General features: G+C 57.4%; 1 protein-coding gene across 10 annotated transcripts; it reads left to right on the plus strand.

Moving 5' to 3' along the window:
• Positions 1-14,891: 14,891 nt before the first annotated feature.
• Positions 14,892-24,304, plus strand: GCGR (glucagon receptor). Of its 10 annotated transcripts, none has more exons than XM_081030055.1 (18): positions 14,892-15,257; positions 15,823-16,027; positions 16,828-16,962; positions 17,231-17,306; positions 18,429-18,550; positions 20,296-20,473; positions 20,575-20,677; positions 21,456-21,563; positions 21,635-21,756; positions 21,839-21,945; positions 22,026-22,182; positions 22,270-22,429; positions 22,499-22,559; positions 22,807-22,876; positions 23,123-23,211; positions 23,292-23,430; positions 23,497-23,538; positions 23,791-24,303. In XM_081030055.1, the coding sequence occupies exons 6-18, from the start codon at positions 20,414-20,416 to the stop codon at positions 24,019-24,021; spliced, it is 1,449 nt and encodes a 482-aa protein (XP_080886181.1). In that variant the 5' UTR covers positions 14,892-15,257; positions 15,823-16,027; positions 16,828-16,962; positions 17,231-17,306; positions 18,429-18,550; positions 20,296-20,413; the 3' UTR covers positions 24,022-24,303. The 10 variants fall into 10 exon arrangements, with proteins under 10 accessions (XP_080886181.1, XP_080886184.1, XP_080886182.1 ...); XM_081030056.1 differs by having other exon boundaries at positions 15,130-15,257; positions 15,828-16,027; positions 23,791-24,304; XM_081030054.1 differs by lacking the exons at positions 14,892-15,257; positions 15,823-16,027 and adding an exon at positions 16,232-16,286.
• The last annotated feature ends 403 nt before the right edge of the window (positions 24,305-24,707 follow it).

The following is a 24,707-nucleotide window of genomic DNA, read 5'->3' on the forward strand; positions in this document are numbered from 1 at the left end:
AACAGAATGAAAGGCATCAAGTGCCCCTATTTGCAAATGACATGACAGCCTATGTAGGAAATCCCAAGGAATCTACAAAAGCAAAAAAATCCTCCTGGAACGAAATTTTTATTTATACTATAAAAAGAAAATGTAAAAAAAAAAAAAAATGTTGTTTTTTAAAAGAATGTCTTATGCTTTGAAACTAAAATGTATGATCCTAAATAACTTAGCTGCTAAAGACACTATCACAACAGAAACTGAAAACTTCAGAATTGACCGTGAAGGTAGACCCATCAAAAGGGCAGCTTACAGCCTTGAACTTCCACTTAGGCATTTATAAAAAGGAACAGAGTCAAGACCAAGGAGAGCAGAAGGAGAGAAATGCTAAAGAACAGAAACTGATGAACTAGAAACTGATTAACAAAAACTTCAAACTGCTACTTTCAAAAGACATCTTAGCATGGTCAAGCAAGGAAGAAAAGAGACAGAAATCAGCAGTGAGAGAGAGGACGTACTAGAGAGCTATGAGAGATTAAAATTAAAGCGACCTTGATGCCACGCACCTTGATTCCAGTGCATTTGACAGGGAATATGGGATAGATGATGCTTAGAAGAATGTGGAGAGACTGAGTATATGGTCAGACAAGGGCTGTATACGCCCCAGACTCCGGCCCACAACCTGGGCACGACCAGCCCCAAATGGCCCGGATTCGGTCAGGAATAGCAGCGTCCCTCCCTCCTGCCTCTGCGTCCAGCTCACAACCAACGGGAGAAAATCAGATCTGCTCTCTAACCCATCACATAGGTAGCCCCACGCTTCCTTGGGCTTCCCCATGCCAACGCCCCCAATCAGGGCACACCTGAGCCCCCCTTCTGTCACTCTGAAGCTGACCCCCTCCTCTGCCTGCATTTAAGTCTGCCAAAACACAAGTAATGGTGGCCACGTCCCTGCCAGGCACGCTCTGAGCACACAGCCCCTGCTTGCTCTCGGTTGGGTGGTTCAAAATTCACACCCAGGCACACCAGACCTGGGGGCGTTCCAGGCGCAGGTCTCCTGCAGGCTATGGAAGAGAGAAAGCCCCAACTCAAAGTTTCTCAGAAGGCTGACAGGGTCTCTGCTCCGAAGTGAAAGGACCGCTCTCATTCACAGCTGGGACTCAGAAAGCCTAAGTAAATTGGATAAATTGGTCAGCTGTATATGAAAACTGACCTTGTGGCCATGTTGCGCTTAGAGCAGGACTGATTTCGGTGTCAGAAAAGTGACAAACTTGCCCCCATTACACATTGGAGGAAAAAAGAACCCACGATCCACTAAATGGTACAATTTAATACTCATTTGTGATTTTTAAAAAATCTCCTAGGAGAGAAGAATCCAATAAAGGGCATCTCTTTAAAAAGATGTAGCAAAATCAAAACCCATAAATTATAGGAGGAGAGGCAGACAGTGGATTACATAGCAATTTAAAAGTTGTGCATTGGAAAATATTCTATAAGCAAATGCACACACAAACAACAGAGCAGAGAAATGGTCAAAGTCCCTGCTACGCTAACTGCGCCTACAGATGACCCTGCTAAGAAAAGAACACCCAGATGGAAAGGTGGGCTGAGGTTGTGCATCTTCTGTGGGCCACAGGCCCTGCACTGCTGGGGGGGTTGGGTTACACTGTACAGTAACCACGTTGCACCGGACTCGTGCAAGAGGAGATGTGCTGGCTCGTGTAACTGAAAAGGTTACTCGGGTGCTCGGCTTCAGGTGTGGCTCGATCCAGGTGCTTCCCCAGTCCTCTTTTCCTGGGGCAGCTTGGCTTTCCCCCACTTGGCTTCATTCCCAGGCAGCCTCTCCCCAGCTGTGGCCACATTCCACCAGCTCGGGCTCCGCATGGGTGGGGGAGAGAAAGACCTAGATGCCCTCTCACTAACCCTGCCTGAGGTGCTCGCCCACCTGAGTTGACCGCAGCTGTCCAGGACAGGCCAGTCGACCAAGCCTGGGTTTCTAGCCTCCCCTTCAACTGAGCGAGGAGAGAGTCCCCAAAGGAAAACCAAGACACTGTTACCAGAAAGTGGGGAGACACTGCGGAATGTTCTGCAGGCAGAAGAGACCTCTGCCCACCGCAGCCCCAATAGAAACTAGAGAGGCTCTGGGCCCTCTCCCGTGGAGACTCCGTTCTTTCTGTGAGTGCCTGGGAACGGCCATGATGTGCTTTAGAACGCGGAGAGCTCACCCTCCTGGCCCTCCAGACCTGGACTCAACCAAGTAGTCGTACAAACACCATGGAGCAATCCAGGAGGGAGTTCAGGAGCCTGCCTGGGCGGGAGCCGAAGGAAGAGCAGGAGGGAAATCTCCAGTGGGAGGGGAGCCCCAGAATGGGGCCAGGCCAGCTTCTCCAGAGCTGCTACAGGGTCCTGATCGGGCCACGACTGCTCAGGTTCAGGTTTTTAAAGGAGTCCCCTGGCTGGCAGTTCCTCCCTCACACAATTAAACACAGAATTACTCTCTGACCCAGCAATTCCTCTCCTGGGTTTATAATCAAGAGAAATGAAACATTTCTTAAAACGCTGCAAACTCATGTTCATAGGAGCCTTACACTCGCCAAAAGGTGAAAGAACCCAGATGGCCACCAACGGAGGAACGGACACACTGTGGCCTAGCCACCCAATGAACTCCTCTCAGCCTTACTGAGCTCCTAGGTGGGCCCACCTAGCCGGCCGGCAGCCACAGGAAAGCCTGTCTCGGCCCAAAGGAAGGAAGCTGCAACTTGTTGGGCCTTGAAGGCGTTCTGCTCAGTGAGGGACAAATTATGCTCCATACCCAGGAGGTCCTTGGAAAGGCAAGGTCGTCGGACAGAAGGTGTGTGGACAGAAGGTGTGTGAATGGTTGCTTAGGGCTGAGTAGGGGGCTGGGGGCTGCGGGGGTGGCTAAAGGGCAGGAGGGTTCTTTCTGAAGTGATGAAATGTTCTAGAATTGACTGTGCTGATGGTGGCACAACTCCGTGAATACACTAAAAACCACTGAACTGTGCACTTTGAATGGATTAAGTATGTGGTATGTGTGTTATGTCCCAATGATGCTGTTTTTAAAAAAGGTCATGGGGGGTGTCTGGCGGGGTCTCAGCTCCCGCTCCCCACACAAGAACACAGGACATGGTGAGGCCAAAAAGGAACACCCATAGAGCCATAGGTAGGGGTAGGTAGGGGTCATAGATAAGGGTCATACCAGGGGTCATATAGTTTCGCTGGCTGCTGGTTGAGACACAGGGAGCAGGAGCCACACAATCTGCAACCCGCCGTCTTCTCTGCCAACCAACCCCACTTGCTAGCTGCAATCCACCTCTCTGCAATCCACAATCTGCGCTTGCTAGCTCAGCCACGGCAGTTATATCAGTGGCCAATGGCTAACCGGTAACAGCTGACTGCCAAGTAGCCACAGCTGATGGCCATTTACTACCCGAACCAGCACCTTTCCACGTGAGGCCGAGAGCCTGGAAACTGCTCTCCTGGCTCTGTCCCCACAAAGGTGAAAGGAAATTCCTTGCAGCTGAGTGAGGAATGGAAGGTCTGGGTGGATGGTGACGCTGGGGACAGCTGCAGGCCACTGGTGATTCAGGCCACCTACCCTCCACTCTTGGGAGTCCCCCCACCACCAGAATGTGGGCCCTGGGCAGGGTGGCAGGAGAATCCATGAGGCTGGGACAGAAATAACCTCCTTCCCCCATCCCACCTGCTTGGTGCCCCATTCTTTTAAAATTACAGTGGTGCCTTGCTTTTCGAACGTAATCCATTCCGGAAGACCGTTCGAGTTCTGAAATGTTCACCGTCAGCTAGGCCTCAGGATCTTGCACTCAGCGGAAGCCGCGTGACATGTTCGATTTCCGAGGCGTGTTTGAAAACCAAAGCATTTACTTCCTGGTTTATAGCGTTCAAAAACCAAAATGTTCGTCAACAGAGATGTTGGAAAACCGAGGTACTTGTTTGTGTCCGGAGGTCTTGGGCTGTGCGTTCTCCGCCTGGTCCTTCCAGACATGAGGCCCTGAGCTGAGCTTAGCAGAGCTCACTGTCCTTTGCTGAGTGAGTGAACGAACAAACGAAGGAACGAAGGAACAAAGGAGCAGGAGAGGGAAGAAACGGATGGGAGAACCCCTGGGGGTGGGTGAGTCCACCTAGCTGGCAGGCAGCCATAGGAAAGCCTGGCACTCCCCCAAGTGGCCGCTAGGTGGCAGCCAGGTGATGCTGATGGTCAGGAGGGCTGGGCAGGCCTGCCTGGTTAGGAGGCAACTAGAAGCTGCCACAGGGCCGGCAGGGGCAGGGTGCTGCCCAGCAGGGCCCAGGCGGGGCTCTGCTGCTCTGGGCGGCCCGGTGGGGACGGAGCCTTCCGGGTGAAAGGAGTAAACAAAGGAAAATTTGGCGGAAAGTTTTTCCAGGGCTGGCAGAGCACAATAATGTTCTGGAAAACACAAAACTGGAAAACTCAGGGGCCCAGATCCAGCCCAAGCTGCCCTTCCGGAGAAGGAGGCAGCAGAGGGCCTCAGAGAGAGGGTGGCCGGCCCAGGGGGACCAGAACCCAGGCTTCAGGGCAACGCGTACTCCCCGGAACACAGCCAGCCTCGGGGAGAGAGGTGCGACCGGCCCTGGGCACCCAGTGCAGGGCAAGCACTCCAGGCACCCAGTTGGACATCACCCTGCCACTGCCCTGATGGGAGAGAGGTGCAGACGGGAAGGGGGCAGGCGTGGTGCTGTGGACCCAGCTGGGTGCACAGGGACCACGCGATCAGGCCTCCAGGGGCGAGCCAGTTCCTGTGGTCTGAGGACCACAGGGAAGAACCAAGGGGAGAGGCCAGATCAGGCCACCAGTCTGTCCAACCAGGAGTGTCTGTCTGTCTGGACACTGCTGGGGCTAGTGGGAATTTTGCAGAGGGGGAGAGACCCCAGCAGACTGTAGGGCAGAGTGTGGAAGGAAGGCTCTGGTTGCCTTTGGTGCATGATTTGTGGGTGATCTTGGGGTTCAGGTGGGACATGGGAGGGCTGGAGGGAGAGGGGTCTACAGAGGAAGCTGGTATTACAGGCCTTGGGGACGCTGGACGCAGGGTGCAGTGGAGGGGTAGTGGGAGGTCTGGCTCCCTAGGGCTCTGTACAGTCCCCCTTCCACTTCTAACCCACCCCTCCTGCCCTGTGTGTGACCCCATCCTTCCTCATCCACGGGGAGCCCACTGGGTGGAGATTTATTTTCCAGGTGATACCTCCAGACCCTGTGAAGGTTACCAGGAAGCCCAGCACCCCTGTGGAATCTCTCTTCCCAGCACCCAGCAGCGAGAGTACCCCAATGTGGAGATTGGAGGACCAGCCACCACTACCTCCATTGCTACCCAGGGCCACTGCAGGGGCTGTACCTGGCGGCAGGAGTGAGCACCCTAGGGGATCCCGACCTCCCAAGACAGGTCCCAGTGCCCAGGCTTGGCCCAGACCCGTGTGGGCTCTGTGGGCTCTGCAGGCTGCCCCTCCTGGGGGACCCCCCAGGCCCCCATCAGAGTCAGGCTGGCCCCTGATCATTTCGTGCTCCGATCCATTTATCTTTCCAGCCAGTCTGAGCTGAATTGCCGAGGACACATCAGAAACACCCTCACTGATGTGGCATATTTCCAAACACTAAACTCATTGGTGACAGCAGGAGCTGTGAGGTGGCCTTGGGCCAAGGTGGGGAGAGGGCACAGCTCACTCAGGGGAGTGCAAGTTGCTTCCTTGTGCTGAGGACAGGGGACCTGAAACCCTGAGTTGCTGCTGGCTGGCTGAACTTCCTTTCAAGGCTTCAGGCCAGCCGATGCCCAGTCACTGTCGCCCCACTGCCCTCCGAGGCAAGACACAAAGCGTGGTGAGTGTGGCCCAGGCCAGCCTATGGCAGGTGAGCAGCTGTCTCCACCCCATTGCCAGCAACCCAGGAGGCATGGGCCAGGTGAACCCCAACCTCCTTTCCCCGTCCCACATGTCATAGGTTGACGCTGTCACTCAGAAGCCATCAGTTTCCTCAGGAAGTCACCGGCACCGATGGGGTTGGCTGAGGGAGTAGGTGGGAAAAGATGGGAGCAAGGCCAGCTGTGGGCCATCTGTCCTTACTGGAAGGGACTGCTTCCTGGGGGCACCGGGAAACCGTTGAAGATTGGGAGCCACATGGCCCGGGAAGCAGTGACAGGGTCCCCGGCGTCTGTGGTTCGGGCTGAGTCCAGGTCAGCACAGCTCCAGGCTTACCCGCCCTCAGTGGCTTCCCCATCCTCACCCAGGGCCCCAGGCCCACCTTTCCCAGCTCCCTCATCGCCCTCACGCCACTCATCCTGCAGAAGCCCAGGGGCCCTGGACACTCCCCACCCTGGTCCGTGCGCCACAACCCAGCCCTGAAGACGCAGACGGGGCCTGTGGCTGTCCTTGTCAGACCCTGAGCTCCCGGGTTAGGGGCTGCCTGCCCTGCTGCCGCCTCTGTGCCTCTGCCTACCCGTCCCCTGCCAGTGCCGTCCTGGCCTAGCCCCCCTGCTTTGTCGCTGACCCAAGCTTGGCCCCATCCAGGGCTGGTGGCCCAGGGCCCCTTCCTGCCGTCACCATCCCTCTAAGTGGCCTGATTCAATCGAGCCGAGCTGGATGCCACCTAATGTGACTTTGCAGAGCCTAATGACCTCGATGGTGGCTTGGGGCAAGAGGCAGCTGGTGAGATGGAGACTAGGACCCAGGTACGCGTCCCAGAGGATGGGGGGGTCACTCGGGGAGGGAATGATGGCTGTGGGGGGAGGGCTGAGGACTCAGTCTAGCCCTGCTTCGTGCAAGCTGGGGCCAGGGCCCTCCCTCCAAGACAGGCTCTGGGGGAGATAAGAGTGACCCTGGACCAGCCGTTTCACCTGCGGGGACTCGGGTTCCCTGTATGTAAAATGTGGGCGGGGAATCCAGCCTCCACAGAGCAGGCCAGTGTGGAGGCCAAAGACAGGTTATGGGGTCGGGGGTGAACTTGAGTTGGTCAGGAGGCAGCATGGGCTTCGAGGCAGTGGGTAAGCCAGGCGCCAAGGCCAGCATCCAGCCCGGAGCACAGCAGGCAGCTGGGGCTGGGGAGGAGGCTGAGGCCGGCCCCTGCAGTGTTTTTTTGTAATAAAAAATAAAACAGGGGGTGGTGGTGGTGGAAGAGGCAGATCGGGAAGGCAAGAAGGATGAAAAAGGGAAGGAGCCTGAGGGAGAGGGACACAGGGCAAGGTCCCAACTGCCCAGTCGGTCCCCAACCCAGACCATCCCAGAATGCCTACCACTCACCCGGATGAGACAATGGAGAGGAAGGGTCTGGGGGCAGGCCCGGCCCCAGGGGCCTCAGAGGCCACCTCGCGCAGTCACATAAAAGGCACAAGCCCTGCACTTCTGCCCCCACACCTACAGCGTTGGGGACTCACCAGTCCCACCCCTAAGGCAACTGGCCCATTCAGAGTCACAGTTGTTTGTTGGCTGGTAGATCTGAAGGTGTGCCCTTCACACCCCCAACCCTGGGGCTTCCTTGAGCTGCAGGGCCACCCCTCGCCATGGCCCCTGGCTGTCCTCGCTGCTCCAGTGCTCCAAACTGAGACTTAGAGAGGGCAGTGGGCACCCAGGGGCTCCCATGTGGGCACAGACACAAACACGCTCACACAAGTATATACACAGACACACCTGCTATGGACATACACGTTCTCCGCCCAAACAAGCAAGTGTCGAGACACAGGGTGGCCTCTATCTTGGATTTAGGGGAAGACCAGGAATAGAGGGCCCCCCCCCCAGGCCACATGGCAAGGTCAGGTATCAGAAGCTGGTTCCTGAGGCCCGGGCTATGAATTTTACACCACTGTGGAACCCATGGGGGTGGGGGTCCCCCAAAGGTCCTAAATGGCTGCCTCTGGCTGAGAACTGGCTGCACCTCGGCCTGGAGCTGCCCAAGCAGACTCGGTGACAGAAAGGGAGAGACAGGAAGTGTCACTCCTTACCCCAGATACACGTGCCACAGGGCAGTGGCCTGGCGCTTTTTTGCTTTCCTTTGAGAATCTGCTATGTGCACACATTTAAAACAAGAGAACCTAGTGCTGGAGTGCAGCTACAGAGACTCTCAAACCCTGCTGTGGCCTGGAAAGCGGCTCAATGACTTCAGGTGGCAAGGAAAACATCCAGGGGAACCATATATAGGAAAGGAACTCACTGCATAGTTAAAAGCCTTCCCACCAGAAGTCAGCTCCAGGCCAGGGGCTTCACTAGCAAATTCTACCTGCGCTTAAGGACGAAACAGCACCAATTCTATATAGAGTTCCAGCAAACAAAAGACGAGGGAACACTTTCCAGCTCAATCTACAGGGCCAGCATTACCCTGATCCCCAAACCAGACACTTTTCCTATTAGAGGAAAATAAAACTGCACACTAATATCCTTAACAAACACAGCAAAAATCCTCAATAAAATGTTAGCAAATCAAATCCAGAAATATATAAAAAGGATAATACTTCGTGACCAAGTGAAATTCATCCCAAGAATGCAAGGTTGATACAACACTTGACCTCAATGTAATGCACTGTAGCAATAGACTAAAAAAGAAAAGCCAGAAGATCATCTCATAAGAAAGAAGAGACATTTGATAAAATTCAACATCCATTGATGATTTGAAAAACAAAAAGCAATAAAACCCTTGGCAAACGAGGAGCAGATGGGAACATTCTCAAACTAATAAGGAGCACCTCTGAAAAACCGAAGAACAACATCACACCTACCAGCGAAAAACAGAATGCTTCTGCCGCAAAGCTCGGGAATGAGGTGACATTACCTTGCCACTTTCGTTGAACATGGTGCTGTTGGTGACATCCCGTCTGCTTCGTTCCCAAACATTACTGAAAGGCACAGAGATCGTAAAGGAGGGAAAACTGTCCATTTTCACAGACCACATAGTCATCTTCACCGAAAAACCCGAAGAATCTGCAAACAGAAGTAGAACTAATTAATGAGTTTAGCAAGGACGTAGGATACAAAGTCAATATGCAAAAAAGTCTATTGTTTTTTCACGTACTAGCAATGAACAACTGGAAACGGAAATTTTTAAAAATTATATTGACAACATACTTAGGGAGAAATCTTACAAAATATTTAAGGTTTGTGTGCAAAAAACTACTGAGCATTATTGAGGGGAATTAAGGATTGCTCATGGATTGGAGGGCTCAACATTGTGAATACGTCCTTTCTCCCCAAATTGGTATCCAATCAAAATCTTATTGGGCTTTTGTGTAGCAGCTGACAAGCTTGTTAATAACCAAGTGACATGCAATGAACCTACAATATCAAAACATCTTTGAAGAAGAATAGGGGTGGCTGGGTGGCTTATTTGGTTAGAGCGCGAGCTCTGAATAACAGGTTGACAGTTGGATTCCCACATGGGCCAGTGAGCTGCGCCCTCCACCACTAGATTGAAGACAATGAGCTGCCGCTGAGCTTCCGGAGGGGTGGCCAGATCTCTCAATTGGTTAGAGCAGGAACTCTTTAAAGATTTTATTGGGGAAGGGGAACAGGACTTTATTGGGGAACAGTGTGTACTTCCAGGACTTTTTTCCAAGTCAAGTTGTTGTCCTTTCAATCTTAGTTGTGGAGGGCGGGCACAACTCAGCTTCAGGTCCTGTTGCTGTTTTCTAGTTGCAGGGGGCGCAGCCCACCATCCCTTGTGGGAGTCGAACCGGCAACCTTGTGGTTGAGAGGACGCACTCCAACCAACTGAGCCATCCGGGAGCTCAGCGGCAGCTCAGCTCAAGGTGCCGTGTTCAATCTTAGTTGCAGGGGGCAGAGCCCACCATCCTTTGAGGGACTCGAGGAATTGAACCAGCAACCTTGTGATTGAGAGCCCACTGGCCCATGTGGGAATCCAACGGGGAGCCTTTCGGAGTTAGGAGCACGGAGCTCCAACTCTTAACAAGGTTGCCGGTTCAATTCCCGCATGAGATGATGGGCTGCGCCCCCTTTAACTAAAGATTGAAAACGGGGACTGGACCTGGAGCTGAGCTGCGCCCTCCACAACTAGATGGAAGGACAATGACTTGGCGCTGATGGGCCCTGGAGAAACACACTGTTCCCTAATACTCCCCAGTTAAAATAAATAAAGAAATAAAGAAACAAAGAAGAAAGAAATTGTGATTGAGAAAAAAGAAGAAGAAAGGTGGGAAGTCACATTGCTTGACTTCAAGACCTGCCTGCCGTCAGGCGACAGTCACCAACGGCGTAAACATGAACCACAGGTCATACAACAACAGAGTCCAGAAACAGACGCAAACGTACACAGTCAACTGATTTTCCACAAAGGTGCCGAAACAATTCAATGAGCGATGCTGGAACAAGTGGACCCATCTGCCAACCCAACAACGAGAGAAAGACAATTCGCATCGACCATGGGGCAGAAGTCGTTCATAATACGTCTTAGACCTGCCTGTGAGCGCTGAAACGATACAACCCGAAGAAGAAAACAGAAGATCTCAGCGACCTTCGGTTAGGCAAAGATTTCTCAGATGGGTAACAAAAGGCACAATTCAGGAATGAAAAGTTTGATCTTTGGACTTTAACAAAATTGAAAACTTCTGCTGAAAAACTGCTAAGTAACTGGAAAAACAAGCCACCGAAAGGGAGAACACATTTACAAAACATGTCTGGTAAAGGATTTGTATCCAGAACGTATAAGGAACTCTTTCAACTCAATAATTTAAAAAACCCCAAAAGCCAATTTTTTTAACAAGCAATAGATTTGAACGGGTGATTCATAAAAGCAGACACACAGATGGCAGAGAACATATTGACCATCATGGGTCACCAGGGAAATGCAAATTCAAACCACAATGAAATACCACAACACATTTACTAGAACAGCTAACATTTTTTTTTAAAAGAACAGGGCGGTCGTTTTGCTCAGTGGTTAGAGCACAGTGCTCGTAACACCAAGGTTGCTGGTCCGATTCCCACATGGGCCAGTGAGCTGCGCCCTCCACAACTAGAGGGAAAACAACAGCTTGACTTGGAGCTGATGGGTCCTGGGAAAACACACTGTTCTTCCACATTCCCCAATAAAAATTAAAAAAAAAAAACCACATAGGGACAATTAGGTCAGTGAGGCTGGGGGGCCGGGGTGGAGAGGATCGACTGACCACAGGGTCATGAGGAAATTTGGGGGGTGATGAAAATGTTCTTTATCTTAGTACACAACCAAGAATTTGTCAAAACTCATTGACCTGTACACGTCTCAAGGGTAAACTCTTCTGTGTGTAAATCACGCCTCGGTGAACCTAACTTTTAAGACATGCTAGGAAATTGATACTTACACATATTTGAAAATAAACTACAGTTGGTGAGGTGTTCCAGGACTCTTGATCCTGAAGGTGGGACTGTGAATTGACAGTCACTTCAAAGAACAATCTGTCAACGTCTAGTAGCCCTGAGGACGCGCACAGCGCCTGAGGACAGAGCGGTTCACCCTCCGGCAAGTGTGTGCTGGGAAGACCAGTCCAGGAATGTTCCTGGTCACAGTCCAGAAAGAAAGGCAGAGGGTGAGGGAAGAAAACCAAAGTCCTCCAACATAGATGCGAGCAAAAAACGGGTTTGCGCACACTGGGACATGGCGCCACAGGGACAGAGGAGGGGACGGACCTCCTGGGTCCACATGAATGACCCTCTGACGATCACGATGAGCAGAGGAGCCAACTGCCCACAGACATTACACCCTGAGCCCTCTAGAACATGCCACCGGACATGATGAGCCGTTTCTATGTTCACACCTGTAATGAAAGCATGGAAACACTGAGGGGCATCCAATTCAGTGGGAGCTTGGGGGCAGTGGTCGTCCCGGGTTGGGAGCATAGGCGCTGGAAATGCAGCTTTAAAGTTTTATTTCTTAAAGCAAGTGATACTTTGTATACTTTTGTTGGTCTAAAATGTTTCATGTTTTGAAAAGAAAGTATATAAAACAGCCACAGTCTTCACTCTGTCTCTTTACCCTGCTTTATTTTTCTTCAGGACACTAATCAGAACCGGACACTACAGTATGCACTGGTTTGGTGGATTCGTGCCGTCCTCTCTCTCCAGTCTCCCACTTCTGGAACAGAGCCTGGCATACAGTAAGTGCTCAATCAATGTTCATTGAAGGAATGAATGAAAGTCTCGATTTATACTGTTGGCGTATCTCCACCCCCTGGCACCCCAACCGGGGATGGCCGTCATCCCGCCCAAGGGCCCTGCCCTCCATCCAGGAGCACCATGACCTTCGGTCTGTCTCCCGGGATCACCAGGTTCACGTCCAGATTGTGGAAATGTTGCTCTTGGAAGGAGCACGGGTTCAATGACTGCATTTCTTTCTTTACACACTTCCTTGTCGTTTCCAATAGGAATGTCATGCAGGCACAACTCTGAGCCACAGTCATTTTAAATTTTCTTGTCGCCACATACTAAAAAGCAAAACGGAAAGGGCGACATGCATGTTAGTAGTACTTTTATTTAACCCAGGAGGGTGAAAATAGGATCATTTCAACATGTGATGAGCACACAAATGATTCGCGAGCTATTTTACATCCTGCTTTTTGTGCTAAGCCTTCAAACTCCAGTGTGTCTCTCCCCGGGAGAGTACATCTCAGGACCAGCTGAGTTCCAGGCTGGGGAGCTTAGGACAAGGGGCGGGAGGTGGACCCACCGGTGTCTGGTGCCTGTGCTGCCCTATTCTCCCTTGTACGCATGTGACAGCGTGCCCTGGAGGATGCTGTGCCTGAGGGGGAATCTAAGGGAAGAAACCCTCTCCCTGAACACGTGGCACGCTGCTGGTGACAGGCCAGATGCCTGAGCTCATTTCTGGGGGACCTATGTTTCCTCTAGAACTTAAAAATATCTTCTGTTTATTCTGATTACTTAAAAATTTCATGATGATGCAACTCGTGGGGTTTTTCATTCATTTGTCTGTTTGCTGTTCTTTTGTGCGGGGCGCTTGGCAGGCCTGTGGGAGATGGGGCTTCTGGAAAGTGCTTTCCATTATATTTTCATGGTGTCTCCTCCTTCTCTGATACCTGTTTGGAACCTGTCACTTGAGGGTTAGACCTTCCACATGGAGCCCCCACCCCCTCTTACCTTCTCTTGGATTTTGTTCTATTTTCTGAGAGACTTTCTCAACCCATTCTTCCAGTCGTCTATTACATTTTGAAAATTGCAGCTAGTGTACTTTTAATTTGCAGGGCTTTTTCTTGTTCCCCTAAAGTGCCCATGCTAGCTGTGAGGGTCCCTCGTCTTCTGCTATCCTCTAAGGACACCGCGTGGTTAACATGTTTCTGAGGTTTTCTTCTGTTCTCTATGCCAGCTCTGTTTTCCTCTGGTGTCCACTTCTCTGCTGGTTCTTGGTGTCTCGAATGTATCCTGGGTTCTTCATTTTCCTCCAGGAGCGAGGCTCCAGGAGCAGCTCAGGCCCCATCACCTGGGTGTGGCTTCAGTTTTGGATTCCTGCAGCCTGTGAACAGTAGGGTAAATGCGGACAGACCCACACAGCTGAATACTCAGAGCCAAGTACAGTGGTGTTTACAGGACTTCTTATTAATGCAGCAAAATGCTTATGAGCTGTGGTGAGAAAAGCTGGATAAAAACTACATCAAAAGTAACAAATTAATAACAAAAACAAAACATCCTAACAAAAAGTAAGGAATTAAGACCCAACAAGGAGACCTGGGAGAGAAGAGGCTCTAGTACCAGCAGTGGCTCTGTCTGGGGGGTGGGGGGGACCATCTCTTTGCCCTCTTCCTCCTTTCCTGCAGTCTGCAGTCACACACTGTCTGGGTCCCCTGCCCCCCCCCCCCCCCCCCCCGTGTCTGCCCAGCACTGCCCAGTCTGGCCCCCCTTTCCTTGCTACTTATCATTGTCTGCCTCCCCAGAACATGAGGGTGGAGTGTCTGTCTGGTCCTCCCCTCGCGGGCAGACGGCCACTGGGCCTTGTGGGCAGTACCAGCTCCACAACACTTGGCCAAAAGCCTGAGCGAACCCAGTGCTCACAGATGGAACTGCATTCTGGGCCTGGGGGAGAAGCAGGAAGAGGGCAGCTCCCCCCGCTCTTGTCTGCGCTCAAGCACAAAGCCAGCACACCTCCAGGGTGCCACCCCACTGGGATCCTTGGGGACTCAGCAGAGGGCAGGCGCCTTCCCTGTCCTCAGGCCCCCGGACTGCTACGTGGGAAGGCCCAGCCCCCTTCATTCCCAGTTCCCATTCTGTTTATGTCTTATGAATTCAATCACGTAAATAGATGTGGCCTAACCCAGGGAAGGGGGTCCCACCCCCATCTGTTCCCTCTCCCTCCCCCTTCTGCTCCCTACTGTGTCTACACATTTCAGTTGTTGCCCCCCACACCTTACTTCATGCACCTACATTTACTCTTCTTCTGGGACCCAACTCAGGCCTCCCAGTGCTTCTTATCCTGGACTGCTGGGCCTCAAGGACCATCCTGAGGAGAACAAGATCCAGAGAGGGCAGGACCTCTCTGAAGATCTCCTGGCAGGGACGATCCCTCCCAGCTGCTCAGATCCACCCACTTCCAGGCAGAACTGGCAGCTTCTCCCCTGGTCCTCACCATGACCTGGAGGTGGTCCAGGCTGCCCACTCGTGGGCAAAGGCTGGAGAGCACAGTTTCCGGAGGGACTGATGCAGGTCTGTGCCCACCCACATGGGTGCCCCACCTGGGGAGAGCTGGAGGAGAGGTTCAGGGGCACAAGAGGGGTGGGGGTCTTTGGGCTCCCCTCCCCCAGCACCTGCACCCTGGATTTGCATGAGCAACCCCTCTGCAGGCAGAGCAACTTCCTGAGCTTTGTCTCTGACCTTTGCCTTCGGGCCACTGGGCCATGCCTGAACCAAAACAGAAAGGCTGCTCTGGGGGCAGGGTTTCAGGTGGACTGGTAAGCACGGGAGTCTGGCGGGCAACCCCTAGGAGTACCCTTCCCTCTGGGGCTTCAGTGGTGGCGGGGCACATAGGTGTACTAAGGCACCGCTACCTGCAGGCTGGCAAGACCAGCTTCCGCTATGCTCCGGGGGATGGAGGGTGGGGTCCCCCTAAAATAAAAATAGAGTGGGGAGAAGGCTCCAGAGACAAAGCACAGCATCTAACAGGAGAGCTGACCCACTGGCCAGGGAGGACATCCCAGGGTGATGGCGGCCAGAAGATGGTTGACAGTGCAGAGGAGGCCCAGACGGATTCCAGAGAAACACAGGAACATCAGGATTTGGTGACCTCGGGACCAGTGCCAGGTGTCCAGCAGGTGGGTGGGCAGAGGAGGTGTACCCAGGAGATGGGAGCAGCCCAGGGGAGAGGCTCCTGTGGGGGCCTGGGAGTGTGGCAGTGGACACCTGGAGACCAGGGTGGAACCCTGATAGCTGTGTGAGGGACAGAGGAGGGGAGTGCCACCCTGGAAGCCACAGCCATAGAACTTTCTAGAAGAAGGGCATCAGCGTCAGTGTCCTGGGATGCTGAAAGGTCAGGGAAGATGAGGCCCCAAAGTGTCCATGGATTTGGTCATCCTGTGGTCACTGGGCGCTGAGCAGGGACTGCTGTGTGTGGGGAGGTGATGGCAGGTGAGGAAGTGGACAAGCCCCAGAAGAGGGGCTGGCATGCTGGCCTTAGAGCTGGAAGGAGGAGTGTCTGGGGGCAGAAGTCTGGGACGGAGGGGTGGAAGGAGCAGGGCGCCCCATTTGGCAGCAAGACCAGCAGTGAAGGACCGGTGGCGACAGGGGTGCGGTGGCAGCCCACTGGGGCGGGAGTCAGGGTCACTGGCGGGGGCTTCGCGGCGACCAGGGCCCCGAGACCTGAAGTGCCAACCCCCCCAGTGCAGCCTGCTCTGCGGCTCTGGAAGGACGTGTCGCCGCGTAGCGGGGTGGGGAGAAAGTGGAGGGCCGGCCCTTGGAGCAAATCGACGCAACACCGGGGCCGTGGAGGGAGACAGGAGGGGCGCTGAGCCCCACGCCCTCGCTGTCCACCCGCGGCTCCAGCCGGCCGGGATCGGAGGGGTGGGCGTCTGCACAGCGAGGTGAGGTGGGCATCTGAGTGGAGCCCGCGGGGAGGAGTGCGGGCGTCGCCGTTGTCCCCGCGGCGCGTCGGAAGCACTGGGACGCGGGCACGGACCCTCGCCTGCAGCTCCCCCCCCCCCCGCCGCGCCGTTCCCGCCCCCGCCCCCTCCGCCGCCGCTGTCGCCACCGCCACCCAGCGTCGCCGCCGGAAAGTTTGCGCGCGGCTGGCGCGGGGCGCGGGCGCGGAGCCGGCAGGGAGCGCGGAGCCGGACCCGAACGGCGCGGTGAGCACTGGGGCCGGGCCCGAGGGGACGTTCCGGGGCCCACCCTGGCCGGGCCAGGGGCCCGCAGAATGGGGAGCGCGGAACTGGCCTGCGGGGACCCTGTCGTGGGCCGGGCTATCTTGGGGTCGCCGTCGGACACGTCCATTCCGAACCCCGGGATGCGCCTGTCCACCTCGGACGGCCGGGTGGGCTGGGGGGGTCCTCTCCTCCCCGGGGAGCGCGGCCCGGGGCGGGGGTGTCGGTGGCTGCCGGGCGCGCGGTCCTTTTGCCCCACTCGGCTCCCGACTCCTCCCTCGGGCACCCCTGTCTCCCCTCCCCCACGGGCTCGCACGCAGCTCGGTGGAGACACCCCCCCCCCGAGGCGCGGGGTCCTCCGCAGCCCCGCCTCCCCCCTCGGGCTGGCCCCTGTTCCGCAGACGCCCCCAGAAACTTCCCAGTTCCGCGGGAAGGGCCCAGGGGCGTCAGACCCTGCCCAGTCCGTTCTTCCGCGGGGCCCACATTTGTCACTTTGACCCTCCCTGTCCCGCTCCGGTCGCCCCAGCGGCCCCACTCGCGGTTCTCCGTCACGGGTTTCTGCCTCCCGAACCCACTGACTCCTGACACCTGGACGCCCACATCCACCGAGGACTGAGGACCAGCCCGAGCTGTTTTCAGTCCTCTGCGCTGAGGAATAAGGGTTGGTGGGGAGTTCTGCCCTGGCCTGCATCCAGGCCCGCCCCGCCCCCACGGGTGGGGGGGTGAAGGACGCCGGAATCAGGCTTTGTCAACAGCCTGTGCCCCCTGATCCACCCCGGCCCATGACCTTTCACCACTTGCTCTGGTTGCACAAAAACACCCCACCTTGTCCACCTCAGAGGCGGGGAATCCCACCCGTTAGGATCCCGCAGCCAGCCGGGGTGACCACAACAGCCTTTCTTGGCTGACCGGCCATCCACCCATCCTAGGGGGCCCTCCCCAAGCTGGAGGTCTGGGATTCCCTCACACATCCCCAGTGGAAACCGGCGGGACGCTGGCCAAGCGGTGAGCACCCAGGAGTGGTGCCTTCTGCCAGGCATGGGCAGGGCACAAGCCAGCCCAGCAGATGGTGGGGCAGGTGGGGTGAATCCACAGGGGAGGGATGGGGGCTGGGAAAGTGGGGAGAAGGGTGATCTGGGGACTGGGGGCAGGCCCGCCCTTAGAGAACCCCCTGCCTCTGTCCACTTGTGCCCTCTCCCAGGGCTCTAGTCCTGGGCTGACATTTGTGCAGCCACAGTCCAGGGCCCGAGAGGGAGCTCAGTCACCTGGTCCCTGAAGGGAGAAGTGTTGGTCCTTGGCCAGCCATCCCCCTCCCCACTGGCTCAGGCTGGGAGGGTAATGAGGTGGGACACAGAGCCTCAGAGCACACCCGCGTGCGTCTCTGCTGCCTAACCATCTCTGGTTCAGCTCTCTCATTCATCCAACAAATCCTTATTCCCAGGGCTGACAGGCTGCCCGGGTTTCAATGTCCCCATGGCAAGGAGCGGGCCCGGATATAATACTCAGTTACTCCATCCTGCCCTTCAGGTGGCAGGGCTCACTCACGCCTCGGTGATGAGGAGGCAGGCATCCCCACTTTACAAGTGGGGACACTGAGGCTCTGAGAAGTTAAACTGTTAGCCCTTGGTCCCAGGACCAGAACTGGGTACCGCAGTCACCTTGTCCTGTGGAGCCAGTCTCATACTTGGGTGTCCAGGGCAGGGATTACAGAACCTCAGTTCTGCACAGCTGGAAGTCACTCCACACTCCTACTCCTATTCAGAGAAGTGTCTAGAAATCTCCTTGCCCACACTCCCCCGAAAGAGACTGAGGACTCACCCACACTGCCCTTCTCCTGTTTCCACCAGATACCCAATGGGGGGCATCTGCAGCCTTTTGTATTTGGGGGTGTGGAGACCCTGACCCCTAGACACCTGGGGTTAGGGGTGCCTTGAGCTAGGGTACACAGCCTGTGATCCGTGGGCACTGATTCCTAACACCACCCTCCAGATCAGGGATGGGAGCAGGGGGCGTGGAAAGCCCCCTCACTCCCCTGCCCTGGCTGCCACAGAGAATGGCCTGGGAGGGACAGGGAAGGAGGGGCCCCAGGGCTGTCCATCCCTCTCTCCCTCTCTCTGGGGTCCCCAGAATACAGACCACCCCAGCTGGAAGGCAGGCAGCCCAGCTGGAGCAGCCCGGTGTGGCCCCCTCATCCTTTCCCCACACATCCCCTCACTGAGTTCTCCGAACAGCCCTGCCAGGTTGGCAAGGTAAGTTCCCAGCTGTGCGATGGGCAGTTGAGACACAGCAGACTTGCCCTGGCCCGGCTGGGTTGTCAACAGCTGTCGGTATTTAGCGGACAGCAGCCCCCCTCCCTCCATAGGGCCTCCAGGCAGGGAACAACTTATCGGCCAGTGTCCTTCCTCCGTGTCCCGTTTCTGTCTTCACTGTCCACCCTGCCCCAGCCAGCCTTGGTCACTCTCCCCCTCCCCTGTCCCCAGAGCCTCTAGTTTACTCAGGCCACCCATCCCTGAGCCTACCCACCACCTCCCTTCCTCCATCAGCAACAGGGTACAACAGGCAGACGACAGGTCTGCTCCTGGCTGCTCCATACCCACCAAGCCAGTGGCCCAGGCGGGTGGGGGGCAGGGCAGCAGATGGGCTGTCTGATCAGAATGAGGAGCTAAAGCTCCTTAGGTGACCCCAGGGCTGCCCCTCATCTTCCACCTGCCTGCCGCCTTCTGCACCGAGAGCGCCCTCCACTCTGTGGCCCTAAGCCTGACTCCTCGCCTGGTTCAGGGGCTGGGGACCGACCAGTCACTGCTGCTGGGCTTGCCTCGCCAGGCCCAAGGGCCAGGGTCAGCCCTGGGTCACTCAGCTCAGCCTTCGTGGTGGCATGTCAGAGTTCCGTTAGGGGTGAGGGGAGAATCTCAGGGAAGCCCCTGGTTGACCTGGCCCCATGAGGACTGACCCGGCAGGACTGACTGGTGGGGGAGAAATCTGGGGTGTCCTGACACCCTCCACCTTCAGCTGTAGCTTGTACCCCTCCCCGCCTCTCCCTGGCTTCTGCCAGGCCCTGCCCTCCATCCATCCATCTGTCTGTCCATCATTTGCTCGCTCTGTGCCAGGGTGCCCAGAGAAGGGCCCATCCACAGCCCTAGGGAACCCTGCACCCAGGCCCCAAGGGAAGCCCCTCCCTGATGCCCCTAGGGAATTCAGTCACAGTGGAAGCAGTGAAAGGATTTATGGGGCCGCTGCTGCCCCGAGCTCCAGCTCAGACAGGACCCAGCCCAGGACCAGGCACCACTGCCCCCCCCTGCAGGCACCACAAGGGCAGGGGTCCCTGTCGGGGCCCAGCAGCAGCAGTGCTAATCTCGAAGGAATGTGCTGCAAACTGCCTGCACACTGTGCCCCCACGGGACCCAGGAAGCCTAGCTTGAGCCTTGGGTGGGGCACAGGGGGGCACCTAGACACCTCAGTCCTGGGAAAGGGGGCAAACGTGTGACAGCGACCACCCTGAGCATATGCCTGGCGCTCCTGGACCCTGGCAAGGCTGGGAGTGGCCTGGGGCCACCGCAATAATCACAGCACTGGGGCCAAGTGATAGATGGCCCAGGCCCTGGCCTGGCGGGCCAGCTTGCTTTCCCAGGGACTAAGAATAGGCGGGGCTCACAAGGGCTGAAGGGAGGAGGTGGTCAGCTGGGGACGCTGCTCCCCCCACCCCAGACAGCTTTGGGACCAGGCAGAATGGTGACTGCCACCAGCTCAGAGGGGAGGGTGCTGTCAGAACTGCCAAACAGACAGCTGCAGGCCGTGGGAACCCCGCTCCACGCAGGGGAGGCAGTGAGGCGTCCAGGGTGCCGGGCCAGACCTCCAGGCAAAGAGCAACCACTTCTGTTCCAGCTCCCACATCACCAGTAGGACCCAGAGGCTCAGAAAGGTAGTTTTAGGGGAGCAGGACACCCCTAAACTGGACTGGCCACGGCAGAGCCCAGCTGTGTCTTCCCACTCCTAGGGGGCCCTGCTGCTCGGACACTCGGCAGCCCCAGGAGGAGTGTGCGTGCCCTCGGAGACAACCCCTTTGCCCCAGCCGTGCAGCCCCAGCCAGATGTGGGGGGCGGCAGCCCAGAGGCATGCCCCCCAGCTGGCCACACCGCCCTCCCCTCCTGCTGCTGTTGCTGCTGGCTTTCCAGGTAAGCCATGGCCAGCCCTGCCTGGTACCCTCCCCTGCTCCCACCTGCCACCTACCCCTCGCACTGACCGGAGCTCCTGCCTGCCCATCCGTGTGCCCCAGCCAGAGACCCCCTCCGCTCAGGTAATGGACTTCCTGTTTGAGAAGTGGAAGCTCTACGGTGACCAGTGTTTCCACAACCTGAGCCTGCTGCCCCCTCCCACTGGTGAGCCCCTCTTCTGCCCGAGTCCATTTCCTAAGCTCTCAGCCCCCCTGCCCCATTTACAGGTGAGGAAACTGAGTCACGGAGAGGCCAGTGACTTGCCCAAGGACACCCAACCAGGAAATAAAAGAAATGGTAGAACTGGGGTGATTCGTGCCCTCCCGTACTGCTGGTTGCCCCCATGTCAGGCCCAGAGACACCATCTTTGCCCCCACAGAGCTCACACCCAGTGTGTAGTGTGTGTGGGAAGACTGTTGAGAGGGGTGGGTGGAGCACACAAAGTCTGAGGCAGGAGGGAGATGGGCCACCATGTGGAGGGCTCAGGCAGGTCACTGGGGGGCAGTGAGAGACTGGGGCATTAGGAGCTGCCTGGGAGGCTGAACCACTGTCCGTGCAGGGAGTCCTGCACCCGGCAGAGGGGAGCAGGCATGTGAGTCACAGAATTGGTGCTCGGCTCAGGAAGGGTGCCAACAGAATTGAGGTTCGGCTCCCAGAGAGGGAGGTGCTGCAAGAAGGGCACTGGGAAGAAGGGGAACGCAGGTAGGTTTGGGGCAAGGTGTAGACCCGATGTGTCTAAGGTGGGGTAGCTGCGCGGAGCTGGAGCTCAGGACCAGGCTGGGCAGGAGGGGGTCCATGGTCCAGGGCAGGCAGGCTGGTCGGAGAGACCTGGGGGGAGCTAATCCTGGGGAGCAGAGGACAGTGCTCAGGGGGCTTCTGAGAGGAGGCGAGAGGGGCTGCGCTGCACGGCTGAGGAGCCCCGCCCCTGCCCCTGCCTCTGCAGAGCTGGTCTGTAATAGGACCTTCGACAAGTATTCCTGCTGGCCAGACACCGCCCCCAACACCACAGCCAGCATCTCTTGCCCCTGGTACCTGCCCTGGTACCATAAAGGTAACTGCAGCGGGGTGTACAGGGTGGGGGGCCCCAGTCAGTAGGGCGCTGACTGCAGCCTGCCCCCCCAGTGCAGCACCGCTTCGTCTACAAGAGGTGCGGGCCCGATGGGCAGTGGGTGCGTGGGCCCCAGGGGCAGTCGTGGCGAAATGCCTCCCAGTGCCAGATGGACGACGACGAGATTGAGGTCCAGGTCAGCCAGAGGCGGGTGCAGTAGGGCCAGTGGGGGCGGGGGAGGCGACCCCCCCAGCCTGACTGGCTGCTGCACTTTGCAGAAGGAGGTGGCCAAGATGTACAGCAGCTTCCAGGTGATGTACACCGTGGGCTACTGCCTCTCCCTGGGGGCCCTGCTCCTGGCCCTGGCCATCCTGCTGGGCCTCAGGTATGACCGCCGCCCAGCACAGGGTGGGGGCCGAGCGGTCAAGGCGGCGGGGGGCGGGCACTGACTCACTGTTCCCACAGCAAGCTGCACTGCACCCGAAACTACATCCATGCGAACCTGTTCGCGTCCTTTGTGCTGAAGGCCTGCTCCGTGCTGGTCATTGACACGCTGCTCAGGACCCGCTACAGCCAGAAGATCGGCGACGACCTCGGTGTGAGCGTCTGGCTGAGTGACGGGGTGAGCACCCAGACTGGCCCCACCCGGCGGCAGGTGGCTGGCTGTGTGACCCCAGCGCGCTCACTCATTCATGCCACTCGTGGCCAGGCGGTGGCTGGCTGCCGGGTGGCCGCCGTGTTCATGCAGTATGGCGTCGTGGCCAACTACTGCTGGCTGCTGGTGGAAGGCGTATACCTGCACAGCCTGCTGGGCCTCGCCACCTTCCCTGAGAGGAGTTTCTTCACTCTCTACCTGGGCATCGGCTGGGGTGAGTGAACTGGCACAGTGGGGGGCAGGCCGGTGGGAGCCTGGAGACCACAGCTGCCACCCCCTGCAGGCGCCCCCATGCTGTTTGTCATCCCTTGGGCCGTGGTCAAGTGTCTGTTTGAGAACATCCAGTGAGTATGAGTGACCTGCGGAGGTCCTGGGGCTGGGCAGGGCCCGTGGGGAGTGGCTGTGCAGTCCTGGGCGGGGCTGCACGGGGTCTCTGGCCAGAGGCCCTGAGGGGCGTAAGCAAACCTGGCGCCTGGGATGGGGGTCATTAGTGACCATCTCCCTTTCTCTGTCAAGCCACTAATTAGACCCCCGGGAATCAGGGGCGGGGGCTGGGGGGCTGCCGGGACGTGAGCCGGCTCCACCCTGCAGGTGCTGGACCAGCAATGACAACATGGGCTTCTGGTGGATACTGCGCTTCCCCGTCGTCCTGGCCACCCTGGTGAGGAAATGAGGCACCTGCTGGCCCCATAGGAAGGGCTGCAGGGCTGGCGGGTGAGCCCACAGCCCGCTTCCTGGGGGGGGTGACACACAGCACCCTGCTGGGGCACACAGGGAGGCAGGGCCTGGCAGTCAGCTAGGATGGTGGCCGGCGGCCGGGCCTGGCGTCCACAGGGCGTGAGCCAGGCCCCGCGTGACTGCAAAGCCCACCTGTGGGGCGGCTCTGAGCTGTGCCTTCCGCGCACAGATCAACTTCTTCATTTTCGTCCGGGTCCTTCACATCCTCATGGCCAAGCTGCGCGCCCGCCAGATGCGCTCTACTGACTACAAGTTCCGGTGGGTGCGTGGGGGGGGAGGGGGGGTGGTGGTGGAAGGGGGGGACTCCAGGGCCTGTGGCTCAGCCTCCGTCCCTGCAGGCTGGCCAAGTCCACGCTGACCCTCATCCCCCTGCTGGGCGTCCACGAGGTGGTGTTTGCCTTTGTGACTGACGAGCACGCCCAGGGTACCCTGCGCTCCGCCAAGCTCATCTTTGACCTCTTCCTCAGCTCCTTCCAGGTGCCTGCCCCCCCCTAACCACCCCCTCCCCTCCTTGGGGCTGCCCTGACCGCCCCCTCTCTCTAGGGCCTGCTGGTGGCTGTCCTCTACTGTTTCCTCAACAAGGAGGTAGGTGGGAGGTCTGGGATCAGCCCCGGGGTGGGGGTCAGAGCGGAGTGCAGGCCACTGGACACAGGTCGGCCTCAGGCCCACCCTCATCCTTGGGGAGCGCAGTGAAGGGGGTTGCCAGCCATCCACAAACCCTAGGGCTTCAGGTGACAGCCCACCTTGCTCTGTGTCCAGAGCGTCACGTGGCCCTTCAAGGCTGGGAGGTTGGGGATCCTGGGGGCTGGGACGGGCCCAACCTGCCAGCTGTCCCAGGTGCAGGCGGAGCTGCGGCGGTCCTGGCACCGGTGGCGCGTGGGCAAGGAGCTGCAGGCAGGACGCCATGTCAGCAGCCACGTGGCCTCGGCCCAGCCCACTGATGATGGCCCCCCCAGCGAGAAGCTGCTGCTCTCCAGGGGCAGTGGCAGCAATGGGGCCAGCCAGGACCCCTTGGCAGAGACCCACATAGCCAGTGACCTCCCTGGATTGGCTGAGTGCCCCTTCTGAAGCGCCCGGAGTCCCCAGTGGGGCTGGACTCAGGAGCCGAGAGAGGGCACCGCTGGACAATCCACAACTCATGCCCCAAAGAACCTGGAGGGGTGGCAGTGGGACCATGGCCCCACCGTCCTCATGTCCCCCATGTGGTGATCTGAGGGGCAGAGCTCCCTGCCTCACACCTGCTGTGTGGGGAAGCTGTTCTGTGAATGCATGCCTGTGTCCCCGTGTGTCTGTGTCCCCAGTGTGGGAGGAAACACATGTCCTCCAACAATAAAGAGCTGGTGCAGTGACCACTGGGTCCACCCTGGGAATGGGGCTGTGGGAGAGAGTGGACTGGGCCCAGGGCTCCCCGTGAGAGGGAGAAGGGAGAAGCTGGATGGGGCCTTGAGCTGGTGCGCTCCCCCTGGGAGCCGCCATTTTACAGATGAATTGGAGCTGGGACCCCTGAGGGGTCCGAGTGAGTGGTGGTTGGCTGTGCCCCTCCATGTCCCCACTGACGCAGGTTCTGGCTATCCTCCCATCCCGGGTTGGGGGGCCCAACCCACACCAGTCCAGAGTGGACAGTCCCCCATTAGCTTTGGCCCTCAACCCCAAGAAGGTCACCATTGGCTAGCAGAGGGACACGAAAGGGGGGTGGTGGCCGAGGGGGGCCACCAGCATCACTCCAACCCCACATGAACAGCTCTAGCTCTCCT

Source organism: Rhinolophus hipposideros (genome assembly GCF_964194185.1).
Source record: "Rhinolophus hipposideros genome assembly, chromosome: 20".
NCBI classification, from domain to species: Eukaryota; Metazoa; Chordata; class Mammalia; order Chiroptera; family Rhinolophidae; genus Rhinolophus; species Rhinolophus hipposideros.